The 21,981-nt window shown below is 54.2% G+C and overlaps 2 protein-coding genes across 5 annotated transcripts in view; one reads left to right on the plus strand and one right to left on the minus strand.

Moving 5' to 3' along the window:
- The first annotated feature begins 3,023 nt into the window (after positions 1 to 3,023).
- Positions 3,024 to 3,737, plus strand: QRFP (pyroglutamylated RFamide peptide). The gene has a single exon (XM_035015606.1). It carries the CDS (start codon positions 3,327 to 3,329, stop codon positions 3,735 to 3,737), a length of 411 nt encoding a protein of 136 aa, XP_034871497.1. The 5' UTR covers positions 3,024 to 3,326.
- A 5,578-nt stretch (positions 3,738 to 9,315) lies between these two features.
- The window catches only part of ABL1 (ABL proto-oncogene 1, non-receptor tyrosine kinase), a 136,036-nt gene continuing 123,370 nt past the window's right edge, over positions 9,316 to 21,981 (minus strand). For 3 of the 4 annotated variants that reach the window (XM_035015603.1, XM_035015602.1, XM_035015604.1), the window contains exons 6-11: positions 21,652 to 21,829; positions 19,695 to 19,879; positions 17,239 to 17,391; positions 15,619 to 15,708; positions 15,117 to 15,281; positions 9,316 to 13,035 (exon numbers count right to left, since the gene is read on the minus strand). In XM_035015603.1, the coding sequence (XP_034871494.1) occupies positions 11,318 to 13,035; positions 15,117 to 15,281; positions 15,619 to 15,708; positions 17,239 to 17,391; positions 19,695 to 19,879; positions 21,652 to 21,829 (2,489 nt within the window). In that variant the 3' untranslated portion in view covers positions 9,316 to 11,317. The other variant, XM_035015605.1, reaches the window with a different exon arrangement.

Genomic DNA, 21,981 nt, shown 5'->3' on the forward strand with positions numbered 1-21,981 from the left:
ACATGGGCGCACCCTCTCCCCGCACCTGCCCATGGAGAGGCCCAAAGCCAATCCACACTGCCTTTTCTTGACCCTGTTCTCTCTAGACAAGACCAAGGGGAACCAAGGCTTCTTGCTGCAGATGGGGCTGGAGAGGGTGCAGCCATGGGCTCTGACCCTCTGAGCCTCAGTCTTCCCCCTCCCCCTGCAGAGGGGATGTCTTCTAGCCCCTTTCTCGGGTCTACGGGGGAGAGGAAGTGCCCATGAGGCCATCTCTATTCCTGTGTGAAGAGGGGGGTGACTCTCCATACCCCTAACACTGCACGGGCAAAGGTGAGATAGCTGGGTGAGGGCCCCCGAGACCGGGGGAATGCCTCTGTGCTTCGTCCCCAGCCTCACCTGAGCGGCTCCCCCCAGACAACAGGGCGGCTGCAGCCTCACTCAGCACCTGCTCCCCTCACTGCCCTGCTCACTCTCGGTGGAGGGAAAATCTAGGCCAAGCGAGGAGTAGAGGCTGGGGGCTTTGCTGGGCTGGTCTCCCCACAAGTGCTCCTCAGATATGGTGCGGGGTCCCCAGGCATGGGCAGCGGGATGGGAGGACAGGAGAGACAGGGGCAGGGGACCCCTGGGGCTGCAGGCTGCTAGATCGGCCAGAGCGCCGGTACCCAGATAGATGCTTCCCCCCCGTGATGGGCGCCTGCCTCCCACCTTGGCCTGAGCGGGGAGAATACTCTGCGTGCACTCGGCCCAACCGGGCACCTCATCTTGGCTCAGCCGTGCAGATCCTCGCACCTGGAGCAGACCCCAGGGTCGCTCCATGATCACAGGGCAGGCCGAGTGAGTAACCGTGGGGTGAGCACCCTGAGATGTGTGTCCTTCTTTCCCAAATGGGTGTCAGGCGCCCAGGCCGGCGCTGGGGTTGCGGTGGTGGGAAACACCAGGCTTCCCTTCTAAGGAGCGCATCGGCTGTGCTGCAGGGGACGTGGGCTTGAGAGGGGCTCGGCCAGGCCAGGGGCTCCGAGCCCCTTCCACGTTCCCTCCTGTTGCCCCGCTCAGCCCCTCGCGAGGCTCCCGAGCTGGCGACCTACGGCGGCCCCTCACGCGACTTCGCACCTGACGGGAGGGAGGGAGGGAGAGGCAATGGCTTCACAACGGGCGTCGCGCTGCCTGAGCTGGTGCCGCTCGGGTGGGTGAGGCGCGGACACCGGCCCCTGCTCCGAACAGTGAGGCAGACCGCTAGGACTAAGGGTGGGCGTGCCATCCACGCCTCTTCCAAGGGACTTGAGGGTCTGAGCCCGCGATTTATAGCTAATGATGCTGCCCGCTCTCCTCCAAATGAGGCGGGCCTCTGGGCAAAGGGCAGCCCCCTCTGCTCCGCTCATCAGACCACATCCTGTTTGTGCTGGGTCTTTTATCAACGCAGTCAGCACTGCCCCGTCCTTCACCACCGGAGTCCCCAATGGAATCCCAGGGTCAGGAATGTGCAGCAATCAGAGGGCAGAATGGCAGTCCACCCAGGGGGCCGATATAAAGCAGGAGAACCCGGGATCCACACCTCCCAGACAAGACCCCAGAGGCGCCCTGCCCAGCAGCCTTCCCGGGGAGCAAGCCCGCGGCTCGGTGAGCACAGCGGCTCCGTCCTTGGCGGGAGCCCCGCTGCCTAGGGTCCTCTCCCAGGTCAGGAGCTGCACGGGCCCCGGAGGTGGAGACCAGCAGCTCCTCTTGCAGCCCAGATTGGCCGCAGCTGGCCTTGAGGGCTCAGCCCTGGTCTCCACCGTGTGCTTCCCCTGCCACATCCTGACTGCTGGGGCCTAATTTTTGGTGGCGAGGGTCTCAAGCTTCCACCATGTTCCTGAAGGGGTCCAGGACCCCCCAAAAGGGGACAGGAGCCACTTCCTTCTGTGCATCAGTGCACCCTTTCTCGAGACCCAGAGGCCTAGCCCCCAGGTGGAAAGCGCCCCCCCCCTCCCCCCTCGCCCGGGAGCTGATGGAGAGCCTTCTGCAACGCAGGCCAGACTTGGCTCCAGCCCCGGGGGATCAGATGATGGAAGTTAGGAGGGCTGGATTTGGGTAGGGAGGAGGGCCGCTTTTATGATTTTTTTTAAAGCCTTCTGGCTGAGTTCACTTTGAAATGTCTTCAAGGGAGCCATTTTTGGGAAGAGCTCTGGGGAGCCCATGCTTCTCCAGAACCAGCTCTTTCTTCTAGGCTCCGTTCTACTCAGAGGTACAGCCGGCTCCGACTCACGATGGTCATTACCAAAAGGCTTCCTTTGAGAGGGAGCATTGTTGCCGAAGCAGGGGCATTTTGGGAAGCTCTATTTCGGTTTCCAATCCACCCGGACCGCCATCCGTGGGGTAAAGTAGTGATTCCGAGTCACTTAGACCTGGGCCTGTATCCCAGCTCTGTCACTTGTAACGCTGTGAGATCCTGGGCCAGTCCCGTTTGCGCACGCCCCCGCCCCCCCCTCCCCGTAGAAGGGGGTTAGGACTGCCCTGCGGGAGGGCTGTGAGGACCATCCCAGACAGGGCCAGGGAGCACTGCCCACAGGCCTGGCACGCCAAGAAGCTGTCTGGGCGCTAGAATCCTGAATCTCAGGGCCTCCATTGCCAGCTCTGTGGCCCAGGTGCCACCTCTTAGCCTTCCTGACGGTCTTCTTGTCGGAAGACCTGGGACGAACAGGGCCTAAAATGAAGGGTACTGGTGATGAGGACATGCAGCCGTGCACACGGACGGTGCTCTGTGGGGACCCTCGACAGCCCGGCCGTGTCCACATGCTCCTCCCCAGGTGGAGGTCTGAGTTAGGCCAGGAACATCAAGTCCGTTTCTTGCTTCCGGGAGCAACTCGTTTCCATGTTAAAGAGACATGAGCAGAGTGTCCCCGTGACACAGCTTCGCCAGACCCATTTATTATCAAGTTGAAAACTAAGAGAGATTGATGCTATGAATTTTCTACCCCATGGCTCTGAGACGATATGGCCCCAAAGTCAATAATTATAATAAAAAAAGAACGAGCCCAAATTTGCACAGCACTCAGGGGCTGCCGGGGCACGGCTGTAAGCTGTCCCAGCAGTGGGGGGATGTGAATGCTAAGCTGCCAAGGCCGTCAGATGCAGGGGACTGCAGGAGAGGAGAATCAGCCTAATTGGCGCGATCAGCTCCTGGGCCTAAGAAAATAAAGGCCTGATCCCCCAGCATAGTGACACTTCCTCAAGCTGCTTGCAAGTTGGGCTCAGTGGAGCCACCAGCCTTTGATGACTGCCCAGGCCCTGGGAAGCACTGTTGACAAGTTGTTGTGCAAACCCACGCGTGCAGCTGGTAACTTCTTCCTCTCTTTCCTCTGGGCCAGATGATAGGCCCTCGCGCCCTGTCGTGTCTCCTCCTCCTGCCACTGGGTGCCTGCTTTCCTCTGTTGGACAGAGAAGAGCCCATGGCCACCGTGCGAGGTGTCAGAGGTGGAATGAGCTGGGCCGGCCTGCCCGGGGGACACCGCGTCCCCCTCCCCCGGGGCTCTTCGCGGTGGCCGAGAGCCCCACAACCTCATGGCCTGCTTGTCACGGCCAAGGAGCTGCAGACGTCGGGCCAACAGCGCGCTGGCTTCAGGTTCCGGTTCGGGAGGCAGGATGATGGCAGCGAGGCTACTGGATTCCTCCCCGCAGATGGTGAGAAGGCCGGCGGCCCGTTAGGGACCCTGGCCGAGGAGCTCAGCAGTTATAGCAGAAAAAAAGGTGGCTTTAGCTTCCGCTTCGGCCGGCGGTGAGGGGCCCGGGGTGTCCGTGGACCCTCCCTGCTACCACTCCTGCTCCTGTCTTCTCCTTGAGCCTGAAAGACCAGGATACGAAGAAGGTATGGGGATTATTATAATGAATTCTCAGCAGTAGGATCACTTAGGCGGGTGCTTGCTTTTGATTTCCAACTTTGCCGAGACAAAGACCTGGATGGTATCAAAAGGGAGGTGGCCCAAAGCAAGCTGCATCCCAGTGAAGAAGAAAGCGCTGCCCTTTCCTCTGTTGGACAGAGCTGCCCCAGCCGGCTTCCCTGTCGTCCGGCTCTGAGCAGTCCCCTGGCCCAGCGGCCCGCAGCCGTGGCCGCTGCTGGGCCATGAATATGGACAGGCAGGGCTGGCTGTGTCGGCTTCAGGCTGAAGGTAGGTGGGCTGATGATGGCCGTGGGGTAATCAAAGTTTTGACAGTCTCCACAGGGACGCCTGTAGCTGACATCCGAAGTGCAACTCTGAGGGAGCACGTCCCACCGGCTAGAGAGGATGGTTCTTAAAGTTTAAAAAAAAAAAAAAAAAATCTTGTTCTCCAGCCCATTAACACAAGATCCCTCTGGCAAGAAAACCCCGCTGTGGTGTCAAGATGTCATTTGGAACCGGCTGCCCATTCCCTTCTGATAACTGTCCTCGGTGGTACAGGGTTTGCCAAGCCAGGAGTCTCGTGGGAGACGAACAAGGAAGGAATGCATTTTTGCTCGAGCAAGGTTGCCTTTCAAATGTTCAGAATATGAATGTGTTGTGTGTATCCTTTGAAATAAAAGTTGTAACTGCAAAACCGTAATGGAAAGCTCACCTGACTCTTGCCTACAGGTCCTCTGTGCCCTAGGAGTTTGGTTTTCCTGAGCTGCCAGTGCCTTAACTCGGGGGAGATGGAAATCATGTTGCCTGTATCCACACCTGTCCCAGCAGCCCCTTAATTGGCAGTTGGTAAAATACCCATGGTCGAAGGCAGAGGGAAACACAAGACGGGGCGTATTTTCCTCCTGTGCTTGGCTGCTCCTTCCCTGGTTTTCTCAAAGCAAAGAGCATTCTGAAAACAACTTCTCCACCCCAGGGGAGGCCAGCGCTCAGCCTGGAGTGGCTGCAGGCCCGGGGCGAGGCAGAGCATCTCTTTCAAATGCTGCTCTGCTGTGTCCTGCATCCCATCCTGTGTCAGATACGGCAGTCTGATGCTGCTTACTCCCAGGCTGGCTTCGACCGCTGAGATGAGAACCTAGATTGATGTTACTATGGCAACATCTCCCCTCCTCCTTTCGAGCTGCTGCTTGGCCCTGTTCACAACTGAATAATTTTCCATTGAGCTGTCACAATTAATTGGTGGATTTTTATTAGCCTTTTAGAACCACACTGGGTTGGGCCCAGCTTGGCACCTCGGAGCATTTCACAGTGTTTTCCATTCTATTAGTGACTTACCTTCCCCAGTAGCAGCTCTCAATCCCCGGCAGCCAGAAAGCCACTTTATTAAGGGGTGACAGATCTGAGCCACAAAAGAGCCAAGCTGACTGGGAGTGCGGAAATTGGGTGGTAGGATGGGCCAGGAAGACAGGAATCAGAACATCACCTTATGCTAAAGCGAGCTGCCTTCTCCTGGAGCTCCTCACTGCTTCTCCCCTACGCCTGGGCACACGGCCCCACTGAGAGAGGGGCCAGACAGCGACATCGAGTCTGGGAGGCACGTTATACGCTCTTTGGTCTCCACCACTGTCTGGGGAAGGGATGAGCCAGGATGCCTCCTGCTAATGGGCAGCCTGATGGGGATGGAACACATCCTGGGGTCCTCGTCTGTTGATAAAAGAGGCAAACACTCAACCCTCAAGCCACAGAGGGCAAACCTCAAGAAAATGAGTCCTAGCGTGTCCATAAAGGACAGCTCTAGCTCTGAGAATAGACACCATAGGGTGGCCAGGTGAAGGAGGTGTGATCCCAGCCCAGGCTCTCACCCCAATGGGTGCTCGTTTCTACTTTGTGGGGGGCAGGGGTTGGGGGGGTGAGGTGGGGGCAGCACGCTGGATCACTCCTCCCTTCGCTCATTCACAGAGAAGCCAGAGAATGGGCTTGTAGAAAGACCAGGTGAGAGAGGACACAGCAAAGGCCAAGGGCAGAGGGACGCCCTGCAGCAAGGTCCCCTGGTGAGACCCCCCTTGCCAATTTCTATTCTTAGAATAAAAGAATAGACGCCTCCGTGGTCACTAATTACAAGAACTTGGAGGTCACTAAGGCTGAGATACTCCTGCATGTGTTTACACACACTTTGGGAACATACTGGCTGGTTTTTAATTTCGTAGGAGGAGATGAACCTCAGAGAAATCAGAGATAAAGAAGGGGGGAGAGGAGAGCCTTCAGAGGAGTGGATATCCTGTCATTAGGCTTTCATCATTCAACAGCAATCAACAACAAAGTTATTCTTTCCAGTTGCTTGTACATTTGAGTTCAATAACCCTGAAAATCCAAACGATCAAACTGTTAAGGGCATTGCTCTATTAAATCCACTCCCGCTGTATCTGGCTACATCTCCTCTTTAACCCTCGCCCCACCCCAGTGAGGCTTGCTCGAGGTTTGGGGCCCTGTCACGCCACCCCCACACCCTTGGTGGGGAAGATCACTCTCCAGATTAGTGAAGGTGAGGCTCTTCAGAAAACACTGACTTTGCAAGCACAGATTAAGCTCCCCTGAGCAGTCCAGGTTTGCTCCACCTGGCGTGGCAATGCGGTCTCCAGCCCAGGCGCCTGAGAGCTGTCTGCATCCTCTCACTGTGTTTTTCCAAGACAAAAAAAGCCTTCATCTTGGGCTGCAGATCTAAAAGCATTTAGCTATTAAACTGACTGGGGAATATTTTTGCTTATATTTCCCCATGTTTGAAACATTCACAAAAACGTAAGAAAGAGGCTCATGGGGCAGTAAGCCATCAGGCACCTGCTGTAGTAAACAAGCTGCCACCTTGCCCTCACTTTGTCCCTGGGCCGGAGACACTGCATGACAGAGTCCACTGAAGACCCCAACTCAGAAAAGATGCTGTCACCCTCCGAGCAGGAAGCTGGGGCTCTACCCAAGAAGTTGGGAAGCCATTGGGTGAGGGCAGGCATGGACAGACACCGTGGTTGGTCCGTCTTGTCCCACCTGATGCCTTCTGTGCCGAGAACATTGAAAAATCGATTCCCCAGGATACTCAATTTGGGAATGCCTCCTGTAACATATCCTGACACCAGAGAAGTTGGGCCAGCTGTAATTCTTGACTTCTTCTACTCCATGACAGGGGGAGGAGCCGGACTCTGGAGCACAGAGCTCTGCTGGTCATGCTGGGGCCGTCTGCACTGCCATCAAGTTAGTCCAGCATAGTAGGTGAACAGGGGCACGTGCTGTGTGACCCTGGGCAAGCTGCTTCACATCTCTGAGCCTCAGCTTCCTCGCATGTTCAATGAGGACAGGGACAGAACCTCCCTCATTAAAGAAACAGTGAGAGGGTTTCACGTGGTCACACAGAGCACATCTGTAGCATATAGCTTACACGTGTGAGCTGAGCTGTGATTTTAAGAAAATGCTCACTGAGGGGCGCCTGGATGGCTCAGCTGGTTAAGCGTCTGCTTTTGGCTCAGGTCATGATCTCAGGGTCCTGGAATTGAGTCCCGTGTCGGGCTCCCTGCTCAGTGGGGAGTTTGCTTCTCCCTCTCCCTCAGCCCCTCCCTCCCCCTGCTCATGCTCTCGCTCTGTCTCGAATAAATCTTAAAAAAAATCTCTCATGAAATCTGACACACGTGGAGAACGTGCTCCAATTCTGAGTGTACAGCTCAATAAACTGTCCCCAAGCGCCACACCCATCAGCCAGTGTGACCCAGACTAGGAAACAGCATTATCGCCGCCCCCAGCTCCCCCGCACCCCAACCAGGCGTGAACCTCCGTCGTGACTTCTAACACCAAACCACAGACCAGCTGTGCTTTCAGTGGATGGAAGCTTCTGGCGTCACTACTGGCTGGCTGGCTGCTTCTCCTCCACGTCACGTTTGACTCGTGTATACCGCGTGGCGCCCAGTTCGTCCGTCTCCACGTGTTCAAGCACACCGCCACGCACTGCTCCTCTCGGCTGTTTTCGGTCCGAGGCTGGCTGTCAGTGCTTGCTCTTTCCCATTTTGTCATTTCGGCTTGTCCTTCGCTCCGATGACGACAGCAGCTGCTGGCCCTGCTGGCAGGCCTGACCCCGCTCCCTGGTTCAGGACCTCGAGGGCAGGCCTCGCAAGGATCGGAACACCGGCTGTGTGCAGCCCTGTGCATTCTCCTGGGGCTAGATCCCAGTGCGCTAAGTTCTCAAGGGGTTCTGTGGCCTAACAAAGTTAAGAGCCACTGTTCCAGAACGGCCAGACCCAAGGCAGTTTCTGAAGCTCAGGTGGCACACACAAGATTCTTATTTGAGAGAAGACCCGTATTTCCCACGGGCACAGGTGCCATGGTGACTGGCATGTGACACCACGCTCGAGCCGTGACTGTAACCTCACTGCTGGGCGTCAATAAAATGGGGTAAGGCGCTCTGCCAGAGGCTGCTGTGAAGACTCCAGGGCTGGTGCACGTCTGGCACAGAGGGAGCGGCCATCGGTGGTGGCTGTCTCTGTAGTCACTCTGTGTCTTCTTCCTGACTCCAGAGTTGTCCCTTGAGGAGACGCCCCCGACCCGGGAAATCCCGTGTCCAGCTGTGGTTCAGCCACGGACAGAGTGTGGCCCGGGCCTCCGTTCCTGCCTCCATGAAACAGCGGAGGAGGTCTTGTAGCTCCTGGGTGTGAGCTCGCTCCATGGTCCCAGCAGCCCCCACCTCATGAGGGCCCACGTCCTCACCTCCGCCGCGGAGCTTCCACCTCACCGTGCGCCTCACCATGCTCTGGTGAGCAGATCTGTATCCTCTGACAAGTCTGCGGCTTAATAAGTATCATTATCAGAGAGCACTACTTACTTCTCTGATTTCCACTTTCTGAGCTGTCAGCTGGCGTTCAATGGAGGCCCAAATAGGGAAACAGCCGCACGTGCCCCCTTTGGTCCCCTAGGTGGGAGGCTGGGAGAGGCCACAGCCCGCCGGGTGGCATTTCCATCACCCTGAGGCCAGCACCCCTGCCCCCGCCCCTCCCCCTGTACACAGAGAAGACATGGGGTGTGTGGACCACCGTGAGCGAGGGGCACTTCGGGGGCTGGGGGGGAGGGGAGCTGGGGCAGGTTCGCAGAGAAAAGCACACCTGTGGGGGGACGAACGTTTCCAGGCCAGCGGAGTCCAGGACACCTCTTCCCCATTTCAATGATGCTGTGACAGGCTGACAGCGAGCACAGCCCTGGGGCTCATCTTCCTTTCCCACCCCAGTGGGACATGGCCCCTCCTGCTGGCAAAATCAGTGTCAAGGGCACAAGCAGGGCCTGAGGCCAGGACTTGGAGACTGCTCTCGGAAGGCCGAGGAAGATGCAGGATTTGCGTTGCAATCCCGCCACGGAGCCTCCAGTCCTCCTTCAGGGAAACAGGGACCCCCACCACCACATGCACCCCACAGCTCTGAACAACAGGGGAAAAGTACAGACCAGAGCAATCTGCCCGAGTTCTAATGTTGTAAACATTTATTTAAAAAATACTACGGAGAGATGTGGATTCAAAAAACACAGAGTCATATACAGAAACAAAATGTACTGGACCAAAAAAAAAAAAAAAAAAAAAAAAAGACACCATAGGCATTTGAGAAGGGAGAATAGTGGAAAACTATTTACATGTCATTTATAAAAGAGCAAGTCTATAAAAGAGTGTAATACCAAGGTATAAATGCAAAATATAGTGGCACATCATGTGAACAAAGAGACCAGTACCTCATGGAAACGCAGTCGAGAAGCTGGGTGGGGTCTGTTTTGCTTTGTCTGCAAGGCCTCTGGCGGTGTTCGAGGACCTCCCTCAGTCTGTGTAACACAGCAGCCTGGGGGGAGGGTGGGCAAAGAGGTGATGCGCCGTGAGGACAGCGTAAACCATCTCTACCAGAGAAATAAAATACAAGTTTAGGTGAGGAGCATAAAAATGGGGCCCACGTGCGCTCACGGCACGAGAAGGCATGGGGGTGGAAGGTGGCTGCTCCTGGTTTCTCCAAGGGCTGCTCCTGGGCCTGGCACGAGGCGCAGGCACGTGCCTGCCCACTCTTCAGTAGCTGCTCTAGGTCTAGCTCAAGACGGTCCGGCCTCTGCCCCACAAGCCTGGTCCAGGGCCGCGTGGGAGAGGAGACAAAGGCCTGCTCTTTGAGACACGTTCTGGGGCTTCATTTGTTTGTGGTCGTCTTCATCTCTGATAACCCCAACAGAAACAGGGGACTAAGTGTTGCTCATGGTGATTCAACAGGACGTTTGCCCCTTAGGGCACAGCCAACACTGGCTGGGGCTTTGGCTCCACAGTCCCTTTCCTCCCGTGTGCTGGTGGCCATGGCAGGTCCTGCTGTACCAGAGGTGGCTGGGCTGAGGGCAGAGCCACGGAATGCTTCAAGATCTCCAGAAAACCGAGGACTGGCTTGTCACACAGAAAGAGCTCTGCATGAATCTACTGTGTCTCAGAGGAGTACAAGGAGGAGAAAGAGATCAGTCAGAAATCAAGAGCAAGTGCCTTTTCTGGGCACCTGGAAATCTGAAAGGAAGGTGACCTGGGCCCGAAGCAGACCTGCCTAGGCCTAGCCCCAGGCCACCTGGGCACCAGCTGTTCATCCAGCTAGCCATCCCTCCTGCCTCCCCTGCCCCGGTTCGCCAGGCTGAGACCCTGCTACCCTTAGGACTCAAGCTTTCCATCCAGGATGAGCAGTGCCTGTGACAAGACAGCAAGGAACCGAGAGAACGGATGACAAGGATGGTCTCCCACACCACGGGCCTCTTCGGCCTCCCCACCTGTCCCAGGACCCAAAGGCCGGCTGGTCTTAGCACCCTGTTTTATCCCCCAAATCAAGAGCTGTCCGTCACATGAGCAAATGTGAGGGCACCAGCCCCCCGGCAGCAACAGAGGGCAGAGTGACCAGCTGGCAGCCCCTTCCAGGATGGAGTTCTGGAAACGTGTCTTCAGTGCAGGAAGCACAAGAAGAGGAGTGCACAGGCCCCCTCCCTGGGGTAAGTGGAGGGGACAGTTCCTCGGCCTTGGTGAAAAGGCTCCTGTTCAGGGCACTCGTTCTTGAGGGAAGTAGGGAGAAGGCAGAGCCAGAGGAGGGCCTCTGGAAAGAAAAGCGAAAAAAAAATGCTCATCCGCTTTCCCACCTGGCCCGCAGGGCTCGGTCCTGAAGCACTACGTGGGCAAGAGGCTGGTGGGCCAACGGAAGTCCACAGAGCAGGAACTCCACAGACAGAACTCGGAACAGAGGCGGCTCCGGGAGCCCGGGCTGGGGAAGGGGAAAGTGCAGGAGCACAGCCGGAGCAAAACATAGGTAGTAGGGCTGTGTTCCACCGTGACCCTCAGCTCCGTCCAGCGCGGTGCTCCCGGGCCAACGTCCCAACTCACTGGTCTCGTGTCAGCCACCATGGCAGGCGTGGGGAAGCCCTCACGCACGGCAGGGGGCTCCGGCTGGCCTGACGCCTGGCCTCTGCTACCTCTGTACGATGTCACTGATCTCTTTCACGGAGCTGAGGAGTTTGCTGAAGTCCTGAGTGGCCGCTGGGCCACTCCCTGCTGTCGCCGGGCAGATCTGAAGCTCCCGGAGATTATTCTCCAGTTTGTTGATGGCCTCGCGGAAGGCGAACTTGTTCCTCATTTGCTGGATGGAATCCACATAGCTCACACAGAACGTGTAGAGGTTCTTGCCGGCTTCTAGCACGGCGCTATGGCTGGCCATCTGCTCGGAGTTCTTGGAGATGGCCAGGCACAGAGCCTCCGTGCCATCCAGGACCACGCCCTTGGTGATGGTGCCACTGGCGATCCGCTCCGGAGGCTGGCGGGTTTTCCGAAGTGACACACGGGTCGATATGAGAGGGATGAAGGCAGTGGAGGCTGGCTGGTCCGCAGCCAGGGCGGAGGATGCCGATGGCAAGGTGGAGGGGGAGGGAGCTGGGCTGGTTGGGGTCCCCGCCGGCTTGCTGGACGACTGTGGCTTTGGCATGGACGGGAGCACGGGCTTTTTGACGCCCTCTCCCAGCGGACCGGGCCTGACGGTGTCACTGTTCACAGCATCCACGACCACGGCCGTGGCTTTGGCTTTCCCGCCAGTGCCGGCCTCCCCAGCTGCTTCCTGGCTCAGGCTCTGAGAGGGCTTCCCGGCCTTCCCACCGGAGGCTGGTGGCGGGGGCGGCGGGACAGGTTTGAGCTTGGACAGTTTCCCCTTGTCTCTCCCTGGGGACTCAGAGGAGGGCTTGTGCCTCCTCGCTCTGGGTTCCTCGGTGGGGGCCTTGCCAGTCCCTCCGGACGCGCCTGGCCCTGCTCTGCTGGCGGGGGGCACCGGCTCAGCTGTGGCAGGTGTCCCCAAGGCACCGGACTTCCCGGCCTCGTCCTTGTGGGGGAGGCCAGAGGAAGGAGCCCCCGCGACCTGCCTGCGGAGGAGTTTCGGAGTCAGACTGGGAGGGCTGGAGCCGGGGCTGGACTCCCCCGCGTCTCGGAAGACCTCGTCCGCTGCATCCTCGGTCTTTTTCACCAGCCTGGGTGGGGGAGTCACCGTGCCTCTGGTCACCTGATCGGACCTGTTCTCACTTGCCCGCTTCCGAGGCAGAGCTGGCTTCTCGCTTTTGTGCCCTCCAAACGTGGACGAGTCGAACTGCCTCCCCGTGGACTGCAGGTCCCGAGGCAGGGTGACAGACCTCCACTCTGTGTCCCTGGCCCCGTGAGGCACGCAGGAGGCAGAGCAGGACCTTAGGAAGCGCTTGCCGGAGCTGCTGCCACTCTCCTCCTCACCGGCCGCCAGGCGGCTGCTGGTCAGTGTGCTGGACTTTTTCCACAGGTGGGGAGACCGGAAGCCTGCACCCCCTGACTCCCGGAAGGCTCCATTGGGGACGCCAGCTCCGCTGCTGGGCTTTGGGGACTTGGCTGGCTCGGCTGCGTCCGAGGGTGTGAGGGCTGGCGCCCCGTTGCTGGTTTCTCGGCCCTCTTCCTCACTGGGCGCCTTGCGCTCGGGCTGGCCGTCCATCTCCCGGAAGGAGCTGCTGCGTTTCGGGGGGGTTGGGGCTGTTTTCTTCTTCTTCTTGATCAAGGCACTGAACAAATTGGTCTTTTTGTCTTTGGGGAGAAGGCGCTCATCTTCATTTAGGGCGCCGTCCTGGGGACCTCGTTCTTTCCGAGGGAGCAGTGGAGACACAGGAGGCTCATGGTCCAGAGGATCTGAAACATAGTGGGAAGAGTTTTCACAACTCCAGACTGGAGGCTCCTTTGTGGGGGGACCCTGAGGCTGGCCCCCTGTTCTCTACAGAGGAGCAGCCAAGGGTCTGGGCGCTGGTAGGCCTGCTTGTGAGCACCGGCTCTGCCACTCCCCAGCCTTGGCCTGGGCGAGGGACGCCTCTGCGTGCATCCTCCGTTCTCGCATCTATGAAACGGAGGGGAACAAAACACACCCGTAGTGTTGTTGTGTGAACATAATGCAGTGAGCGTAAAGCATTTGTCCCAGTTATTGGCACATAATTTCTCACTAAGTGTTGTCACCACTGTTAATATTATTAGGAAAAGCGTAGGTCTCTTTTCTGTGAAGACACCAGCACAGAAAGCTGGGCCCCCCATCCCTGCCCTGGGGCTTGACAGCGCAGAGCCCCCCAGTACCACTACCTAGCATGCAAAAACCACGACAGGGCTGAGCAAAGGGTCAGGCCCCATGCCTCTCGGACCTGCCAATCCATGTTCTTAGGAGGTGGGGTTTGAAGGGAAGGGGCCGCGCACCACAGTGACAATGGGCTGTTACACTTGGCAAACAAGAAGGAGTGACCTTTACAAATTTTTAAATGGGCATTCTTTATATATGAATAGTAACTCCTAAGAAATCTTTCTGCTGTTGCCAAGCTCCCGGCTAGGGAATGACAGACTTCTCCCTCAGAGGGCAGCGGCTTTCTGTCAGCACCCAGAGCAGCACAGAGGACGTCCACACCCGGAGCAGAGCTGCAAGGGGGCACCTGTCAGAACACCAGGAGGCACACAGGACACCTGACTCAGAGGAAGCCGAGGACCTCCAAAACTTTAATCCAGCGGAAGAAGTTGAAGAATGTGAAATCCTAATGAATTATGCACAGCTCTATTTCAGTGCTGAACAGCTAATTGACACTCCCGACTCACCATGAGATTACATATCAAAATACCCCTCAGATGAATACTGACGGGCATAAATGAACATGATTGCTTATCACTGGGCTTTTAATAAGCCTCAAGTTCCCACAGCGGCCTCTCCCCATCCCGGGGAGAGCTCAGCCACCTGAAATCATGACAGCTAACAGAAGGACAAAGGTCCAAACTGCTGGACAGTCTATATGCCACGGACTCCAAAGTGGGTGAGCAAGACGACCCAGGGGGGTGTGGAAAGAAAGCATTATAATAATGTGGATTTTTTAATGTAAACGTTTACGTCTAAGTGCACGTTTGTGGTGTATTTTATAATACACATGTCTGTGTTAGTACGTATATATACTTAGGGTGCACATGTGACTTTTTTTTTAAACGAATATGGGTGCACAACAAAAAAAATTTGGGACTCCTGATATGGCTAAACATCTCATTTTTCTGGCTTTGTCCTGCCCCTTCCCACTCATCTGTGGTCCATCAGAGCATCCCCCAGGAGCCTCTACAAACCCAGATTCCCGGGGTTTTGCTGGGAGAGTAGCAACTGCTACATCAGGGCAGCCGAACTCAAAGGAGAGCAGGGCACAGGGGAGACAGGAGGTCAGTGTCTGCGGGCATGATTCCTCCTGACGCCTGAGACCCCCGGGCACCATCGCCCCTCCCCCGCACGTCTAGGCACAGTGGCCGACAGAGTCTTTTCTCAGAGACCATGCGTGGACACCAGCTCTGTGCCGCGGGTGTCTCTTGGCTCCATCAGTTCCAGTGAGCTTTTCGTATCAGTGCTTTCACAACAAGCTGCTCATCGTTTGGTTCAATATTTATTATTGTTCTATCTGCCCTGCAAGAGCAACCACAAATGCTGTGAATAATACATGAAAAGCCGAGTCTGTTCTCAGTTGGTTTCATAAGCACCTGTGCCTACCTGACCAAACTAACCGCTGAAGCCAATGGTTCCTAATGATTCCCAGAAGGAGGGGCAGGATGCTGTGCAGAGAGGAGAACCTTCCTCTTTTCAAAGCTGGATCACTAACGAGGAATCTGCCTGCCCTTCTATGCAGGTTCCCTCGCTGCTTCCCATCTGCCTGCACTGGCCCTGAGGATGTAGACTCCTCTGGGTGTCTGGTGGGGCTGGGGGGACATACCGGTCTCTCCTGGGCCCTTGGAGTGGGGCGTCTCAGGCACATCAGTGGGGTCTTTGTGCTCCGCAGCTTTCCTGGAGGTTCTTGTCTTGGTGGGCAGCTCTGGGGCCTGCAGCAAAGTACTTGCAACCCCTCGCACACCTTTTTTCCCCAGTTCCTTTTCCACTTCTACGAAAACAAAACCAAAAATCAGTGGCCATCAGTAATGGTGTCAGTTTGGTATGCTGGTGTTTTTTGTTTTTTTCTCCTCAGGCAAGAGTGGTCATCCACGCAAAGTTACAGAGAAGAGATACAGATGCTGAGAAGACCGCACTCGGTACTTTTCAGAGTTGGGCATGGCTGTAGGACAGCTCCATGCTCAACACTTCTGCCCAGTTCTCTGGTCTCAGAGAACTTTGCTGGTCTGGGCTTTTCTAGCAGGAAGTGAACTAAAGGGCCTGGCTGTCCCTTCCATCCTGACCTCTCACCCCACTGCTGCAGGCACCCCCAGGAATGGGCACTTTACCATCTGATATGCTGGATTCCTGGAACATTGTCTCAAAGGCTTGGTGGATTTCAGCAAAGGAGGGCCGGTCAGAGGGATTCCACTGCCAACCTGGACGGACGAAACCCAGTCAGACCATGCACGGGGCCCTGCTAACAAGTTGGGGGCTAGCAATTCTCAAGGAAAGTCTGGTAGTGAAAGAAGCACCCCTGGGGTGCCTGGGTGGCTCAGTCAGTTAAGCATCTGCCTTCGGCTCAGGTCATGATCTCAGGGTCTTGGGATCAAGCCCTGTGTCGGGCTCCCTGCTCGGCAGGGAGCCTGCTTCTCTCTCTCTCTCTACCGCATTCCCCACTTGAGCTCTCTCAAATAAAACCTTAAAAAAAAAAAAAAAAAAAGCATCCCAATCTTGCTAACCATCTTTTGCTGTGACAAGCTAAAGTGACAAATGTCACTGTGTCCTATTACAGACATTAAGAATTCGAAAAGACTTTAGATATTGGCAGGAATATGGATTGTAAAACCTCAGAGAGACGTGACAGCAAGAACTACATTTATAAATCTTTTCCCCGGCCCCACTCTAGCAAGTGCAGAGAATCACTAAGTCAAATAAACGGCTTGCCTTCTATTTTACCCTTACTTCTGGGTTATCAAAGTCTGAAATCCTCATCAGTAAAGAAATGTTAATTAAAACAAGATTAACATGAGGATTTATTTTTTTAAGTAGGCTCCATGCCCAGTGTGGAGTCCAATGCGAGACTTGAACTCACGACACTGACATCAAGACCTGAGCTGAGAACAAGAGCTGGATGCTTAACCAACTGAGTCACCCAAGTGCCCCAAGATTAACGTGAGGATTAAGGACTGATGAAGCCCCATGTTGGCGAGAGCACAGAGTTACTCTCCTACACTTCTGGAGGGAGTATAAATTGGTACACCTTTCCTGGAAAACAATTTGGTAAAATCAAAATTTAAAATGCAAATAGCCCTTTGAACCAATGGTTCAACTTTTAGAAATCCCAGCATAATGCACGGAGGTATACGTAAAAGGATGTTCATCCTTGTTTTGTTTATAATGGCAAAAGCCAAACAAATGTGCGAAACCACCAAATGTCCACCAAAATGGGACTGGATGAATGAATAAATCATTTAATGGGAAGTTAAACAGCTATATAAAAATAAGGGAGTGGGGAGAGGGAGAGATGTCTTTGAAATATGGACACAAAAGATACGCCCATGTGCAAAAAAAAAAGTTGAGGGAATGGTTTTATATATATAAATATATATATATAATAAAACCAACTAGATAAACATCACCCGGAGTATTTACCTACTACAGCAGAATATTTGGAGGTAGGGCCCAGGAATTTGTATTTATTATTAAGAAATCCAAGTTTGATACCCATCAATCCCATTTTTGCATTAAGAACAAGCCAAAAAAACCCCTCACATATAAACACTATGTATAAACAATGTGCAGAGAAACAAGTCTGAGTCAGCATGCGCCTATCTGCTACACTGGCTGATTCTGAAAAATGTGAATAAAGGAAGGGGAGGACTACTTCACTCTGGGAATACACTCCTGGACGGTAATTTCTCACAGCGCCCACAAAGAATTTTTAGAACTGGCTGGGGAAAGCTCACATGCGCGCATCAGTTCATAAACCTTCTCCGGGCAGCCTTCCGGGCGCTCCATGCGGTAGTCCTTCTCTAGCAGCTCATACACCTGGGACAGGTCAATTCCCGGGTAAGGCGACATGCCATAGGTGGCAATTTCCCAAAGCAATACTCCAAAAGCTACAAAAAAAGGGAAGAGAAAGCTGGTTCAAGACGTATGAAATTTAACTATCGTTCATTTAAAATTGGTTACCTATGCAATGGACATTAGAAGTTACACCCTCAGAAGCAAGCCAGGCACATTTTACCGGGCTTAATGACCAAGAGCCCAGGACAGGATGAGATGGTAACACCCTGCCCCTTCCAAAACATGCTAGAGGGGAGAAGAAACTGGGTTGATCGGCCCCTTCAGTGTCTCTGAGGTCATGTGACCACCTTGCTGGGATTTATGGTAGAGGGCACCTAGGGCTGGAAGTCGGGAGGCCACTGCTACTCCTAGCTCTGAGACCAACTAGCTCAGTGTCTAAGACAAGCCACCTCTTTCTGGTGTACAGTATCATCTCCAAGGCCCCTTCTGACTCCAAACATTATATAAAAATCATATAAAATCGGGGTGCCTGGGTGGCTCAGTCGGTTAAACATACGACTCTTGATTTCAGCTCAGGTCATGATCTCAGGGTCATGAGATCGAGCCCCGTATGGGGCTCCATGCTCCATGTGGAGTATGCTTGAGATTCTCTCCCTCTGCCCCTTCCCCCACTCACGTGCATGCTCTCGCTCTCAAAATAAATAAAATCTTTAAATAAATATTTGGAAGTTTTGAAAGCCCAGATTATAGCCTTGAAATTCCAGATCTCATTAAAGGGACCAGGACTTCTTGGAGAAATGGGTGATTCAGGTCTAGGGCAAGGAATGAACGTGGAATATCTTTATCGCTCTAGACAGCACAGATGCTATTAAAGACTACAAGGGTCTTGTCAAAACCAGGAGCAATCTGAAGTTCCCATTGGCCAAACAAGAGACAATTGGAGTATCAATAAGGAAAAGAACTACAGTGGATTAAAATATATGCAAACATGTCATACACACACACACACACACACACACACATATATATCTCATAATAGTGTCACAAAAGAAAGAAACCCCAAAAATCTACTTGGTCATCACTGGAGGGTATTAAAAAACTGACTCGTTTGTGTGAACACTGGTAGACAACAGCAAGGAAGCTAACAATGATGCTGTCTTTCCCAAATGAACTGTATACTAACCCCCCCCTTCCCTTAACCAAACAGTAGTGAAGGTTTCTTCTTACAGAAGTACTAAGCTAACGAGTGAATGAAGAGTGACAGAATGAGAGAAGCACCACTGGGTAACCCCTCATAAATGAGTGGATCTAGGCACTGGGTATCAGGACTGCTAAAATCACACAAGAGATGCTGATGAAATAGCACACCACAGTGCATGACGTCGTCCTGCTGAAAGAAGTCAAACCCGAGGATGACCCAGCGGTCCAGACCCACCTGCCCACTTACTAGGAGGGACAGAGGAACACACTAAACCACAGAGCGGGGATGCAGTGTGGGAGACATGGAAGGACACGTGAGAGGGTTTCTTCAACAGACAGACAGCAAGGGCAGTGAAAAGATGGAGCGGAGCTAAGGGACCAGACTGAGGGCGCATCGACCGCCCACCTGGTGTGAACAGTACCCGGATCTCAATTCAAACAGACCGTAAAAGTAGGATTTTTACGACTCAGTTGGAAATGTGAACACTGTATCATGATATTCAGAAATTACTGTCAATTTGAGGAGGAAGGGCAATGTGGTTACAAGAGTAAAAGAGCCATCTTTAAGAGACTCATACTGAAATATTTGTGGACAAAATCATATGCTATCGGGATCTGCTTCAAAACAGTCAGGGTCGGGGGAGGGGGCGGGATAGAGGGTGCAGGAGCGCCACGAGCTGATGGCCGGGAAAGGTGGGTGATGCGTGCATGGGGCTCATGATGCAACTCCGCCTTCTTCAGTGTATGCTTACTACCTGCCACGATGAGTTCTTTAACAAAAGGTAAAAATACTGGCCCATGAAGCTTCCAAGGGCAATATCCAATTTAAAGCCCAAACCAAACTACACAGCCTTCCCTGCTCAGAAGACCCTGGGTGCCTGCAGGGCTGGCTAACTGTCCCCGCAAACCCAAGCAGCATGCTTCGGATGAAGATGGTAAGGTGCGGCAGGGGGGAGGTGGGGGGGAAGGTAATCTGAATTATTCTGGAAGAAAATGCTGGCTTTTACTTCATTTGGGAGAGAAAATAGGAGTAAAGACTGTGAAGTGGGAAAGAAAAAAATAAAGGATTAAGCGATAAAGAAAAATAAAGGAAGGACTGAGCAAGAGGCAGTGAAAAGGCAAGGACAGCGAGGAAACCGGGAGAAGGAGCCCGCCCTGGCAGCGAGGGCCGCCTGGGGGCAGCAGCAGTCCTTACCCCAGACGTCGGACTTGATGGAGAACTTGTTGTAGGCCAGGCTTTCTGGCGCCGTCCACTTGATCGGGAACTTGGCCCCGGCATGGGCTGTGTAGGTATCCCCTGTCATTAACCTGCTCAGGCCGAAATCAGCCACCTTCACCAAGTGGTTCTCCCCTACCAGGCAGTTCCGGGCAGCAAGATCTCTGGGAAAAGCAAGCGTTCACCCATGAGTTGTGGCCAGCTTTCCCAGCCTCACGAATCCACCACCAGCGAGTGAAGGCGCATTCCCGACAACTGGGTCCAGTGGCCCGGGGGACGTGTGTGAAACCCCAGCAGGAGCAGCGCTCATCCCTCAGCATCTGCCTGAGCGCCCACCGAGGGGAGAGGCAGCAGAGGGGCGAGTTCATGACCTTGGGCCTCCATTACCCTCATCCCTATGATGAAGCTGATCACGGCAGCGCCTACTTCTTAGGGCTGTGGTGAGCGGTCATGAGCTAATACGAAAAGTGTTTCCGCTGATGCCTGCACACCTCCGGTCCCCTAAGGGTCTGCCCGGTTAGGACAGCTCTACGCCAGGCAGGGGGAACAAAGGCACCAGCCAGTCTTCAACTTCCATCAGAGGGAGTCTCCATTTGGCCTACCCAGACTTGATAAAGGACAAAATAAAATAAAGCCCACAGCATTTTCCCCCCAAATTGTGTTTCGCACTCTCCTATTTCCTTCTGATGCTTATCCGAATGTATCCGACAAATTCTCTCCTGTATAATCAGCTTCTTCTCGCCTCCTGATTGTCCCAGGGAGGTGGGAGTCTAATCTCTGGTTCATGGATGTTAACCATGAAATCCCAAGGCAAAATGGAACCGAGGAATGAGAAGAGGCAGCACCTTCAGGCGATGGCTGCCTAAGATAGCCTGATCATCAGCAATCAGACAGAAATTAAATGCAGAAGACTTGTGTGCGTAACAGGATTTTGGTAAAGCATTTTAAGTTCGTGAAATGAAGAGGGAACGGATCTAGCCACGCAAAGCAAACCAGAAGTCAAGAAATCTCAATTTGCAGCCTCAGAGGGTTCACCTTCTTGAGTGACAGGAGCACTGAATCAGGCTCTCACGCAGCATAGGAAATCTGTCTTACAAGAAACGGACAGCCCTTCACACATGCTACTCTTATTCCTCACTATGAAATCTCATGTACGGGCTTCATACTTGAGTTAATTGGGTAGGAAAGTTCATAGCGGTGGTGTGGAGAACATCTTGTATAAAAGTCACCGGCAAAGCCCATCAGGCCCTGTCCTGCTTAGGCCATCACTTTGCTAGGAAGCCATTTCCGCCAGCAAGGAATGCGAACACCAACATAATTGTGGCACGCTTGAAGGTCAAAACACTCCAGGCTTCAAAACAGCAAAGCCGCTTAATTTAGAACTACATACACACAGTTCTGACAATCGCGGAAACATCCCTGAACCAGAGGACAGCGAGTTAAGTGGAGAATGAAATGATAATAAAGAGAAAGGAGGGAGAAAACACGCAACGCAAAAAACAAAGCCCGTGCACCAGCTGCGACCGCGAGCCCGTGTAGAAGCCACGCCAGCCTCCCCCGGGGAGGAGGTCACTACTGTTGAGTGCCCGCTTCGCACTCTGCTTCCCGGGGAGCGCTGATTATCAGGAAGGAGGCCTTTGATGAACTTCACTTAGTATTCCACGTAGTCCAGAACGGTGCTGAGGGGAACTATTTCTTACCACAGGGATCCAGTGCTCGGCGGGCCCAGGGTCTAGGCCTGCTGAGTTTGGTCCTGGATGCATGCCTGAAGCCGGCGAGGTCAGGAACCCAGCATCTGCCTTTGGTCCAAGGCCCACCATGTTGCCAGCACTAAAGCGAGTGGCTGAGCCCTAAGACCCTGTAGGCTGGAGATTTTTGTAAAAGGCTGCCGGCCCCACGCTCACTCCGTGGCTCTTCTGCTTCGCCAGGCTCCTACCTGTGGATGAAGTTCTTCTTCTCGAGGTACTCCATGGCCGACGAGATCTGAGTGGCCATGTACAGCAGTACCACGGCGTTCACCTCCTGCCGGTTACACTCTCTCAGGTAATCCAACAGGTTCCCATAGGTCATGAACTCAGTGATTATATAGAACGGGGGCTCCCGGGTACAGACCCCTGCCAACAAGAAAGACATCGAGGGCTTTGGTGTGCTCTTCTGCTCCCGAGTGCACCAACCCCGGCCAGAAAGACAGCATGACAGTAAAGGGCTCCTGAAACCGGTTCTGTCTCTGCCCCTAGGTCTGGGGTCCAACCTCTACCACAGCTCC

This window comes from Mirounga leonina, unplaced genomic scaffold (genome assembly GCF_011800145.1).
Source record: "Mirounga leonina isolate KUSES-001 unplaced genomic scaffold, KU_Mleo_1.0 Mir_170, whole genome shotgun sequence".
NCBI classification, from domain to species: domain Eukaryota; kingdom Metazoa; phylum Chordata; class Mammalia; order Carnivora; family Phocidae; genus Mirounga; species Mirounga leonina.

Excerpts from the sequence above, each read along its gene's own strand:
- QRFP (XM_035015606.1), top strand. The coding sequence starts at position 3,327 with ATGATAGGCCCTCGCGCCCTGTCGTGTCTCCTCCTCCTGCCACTGGGT.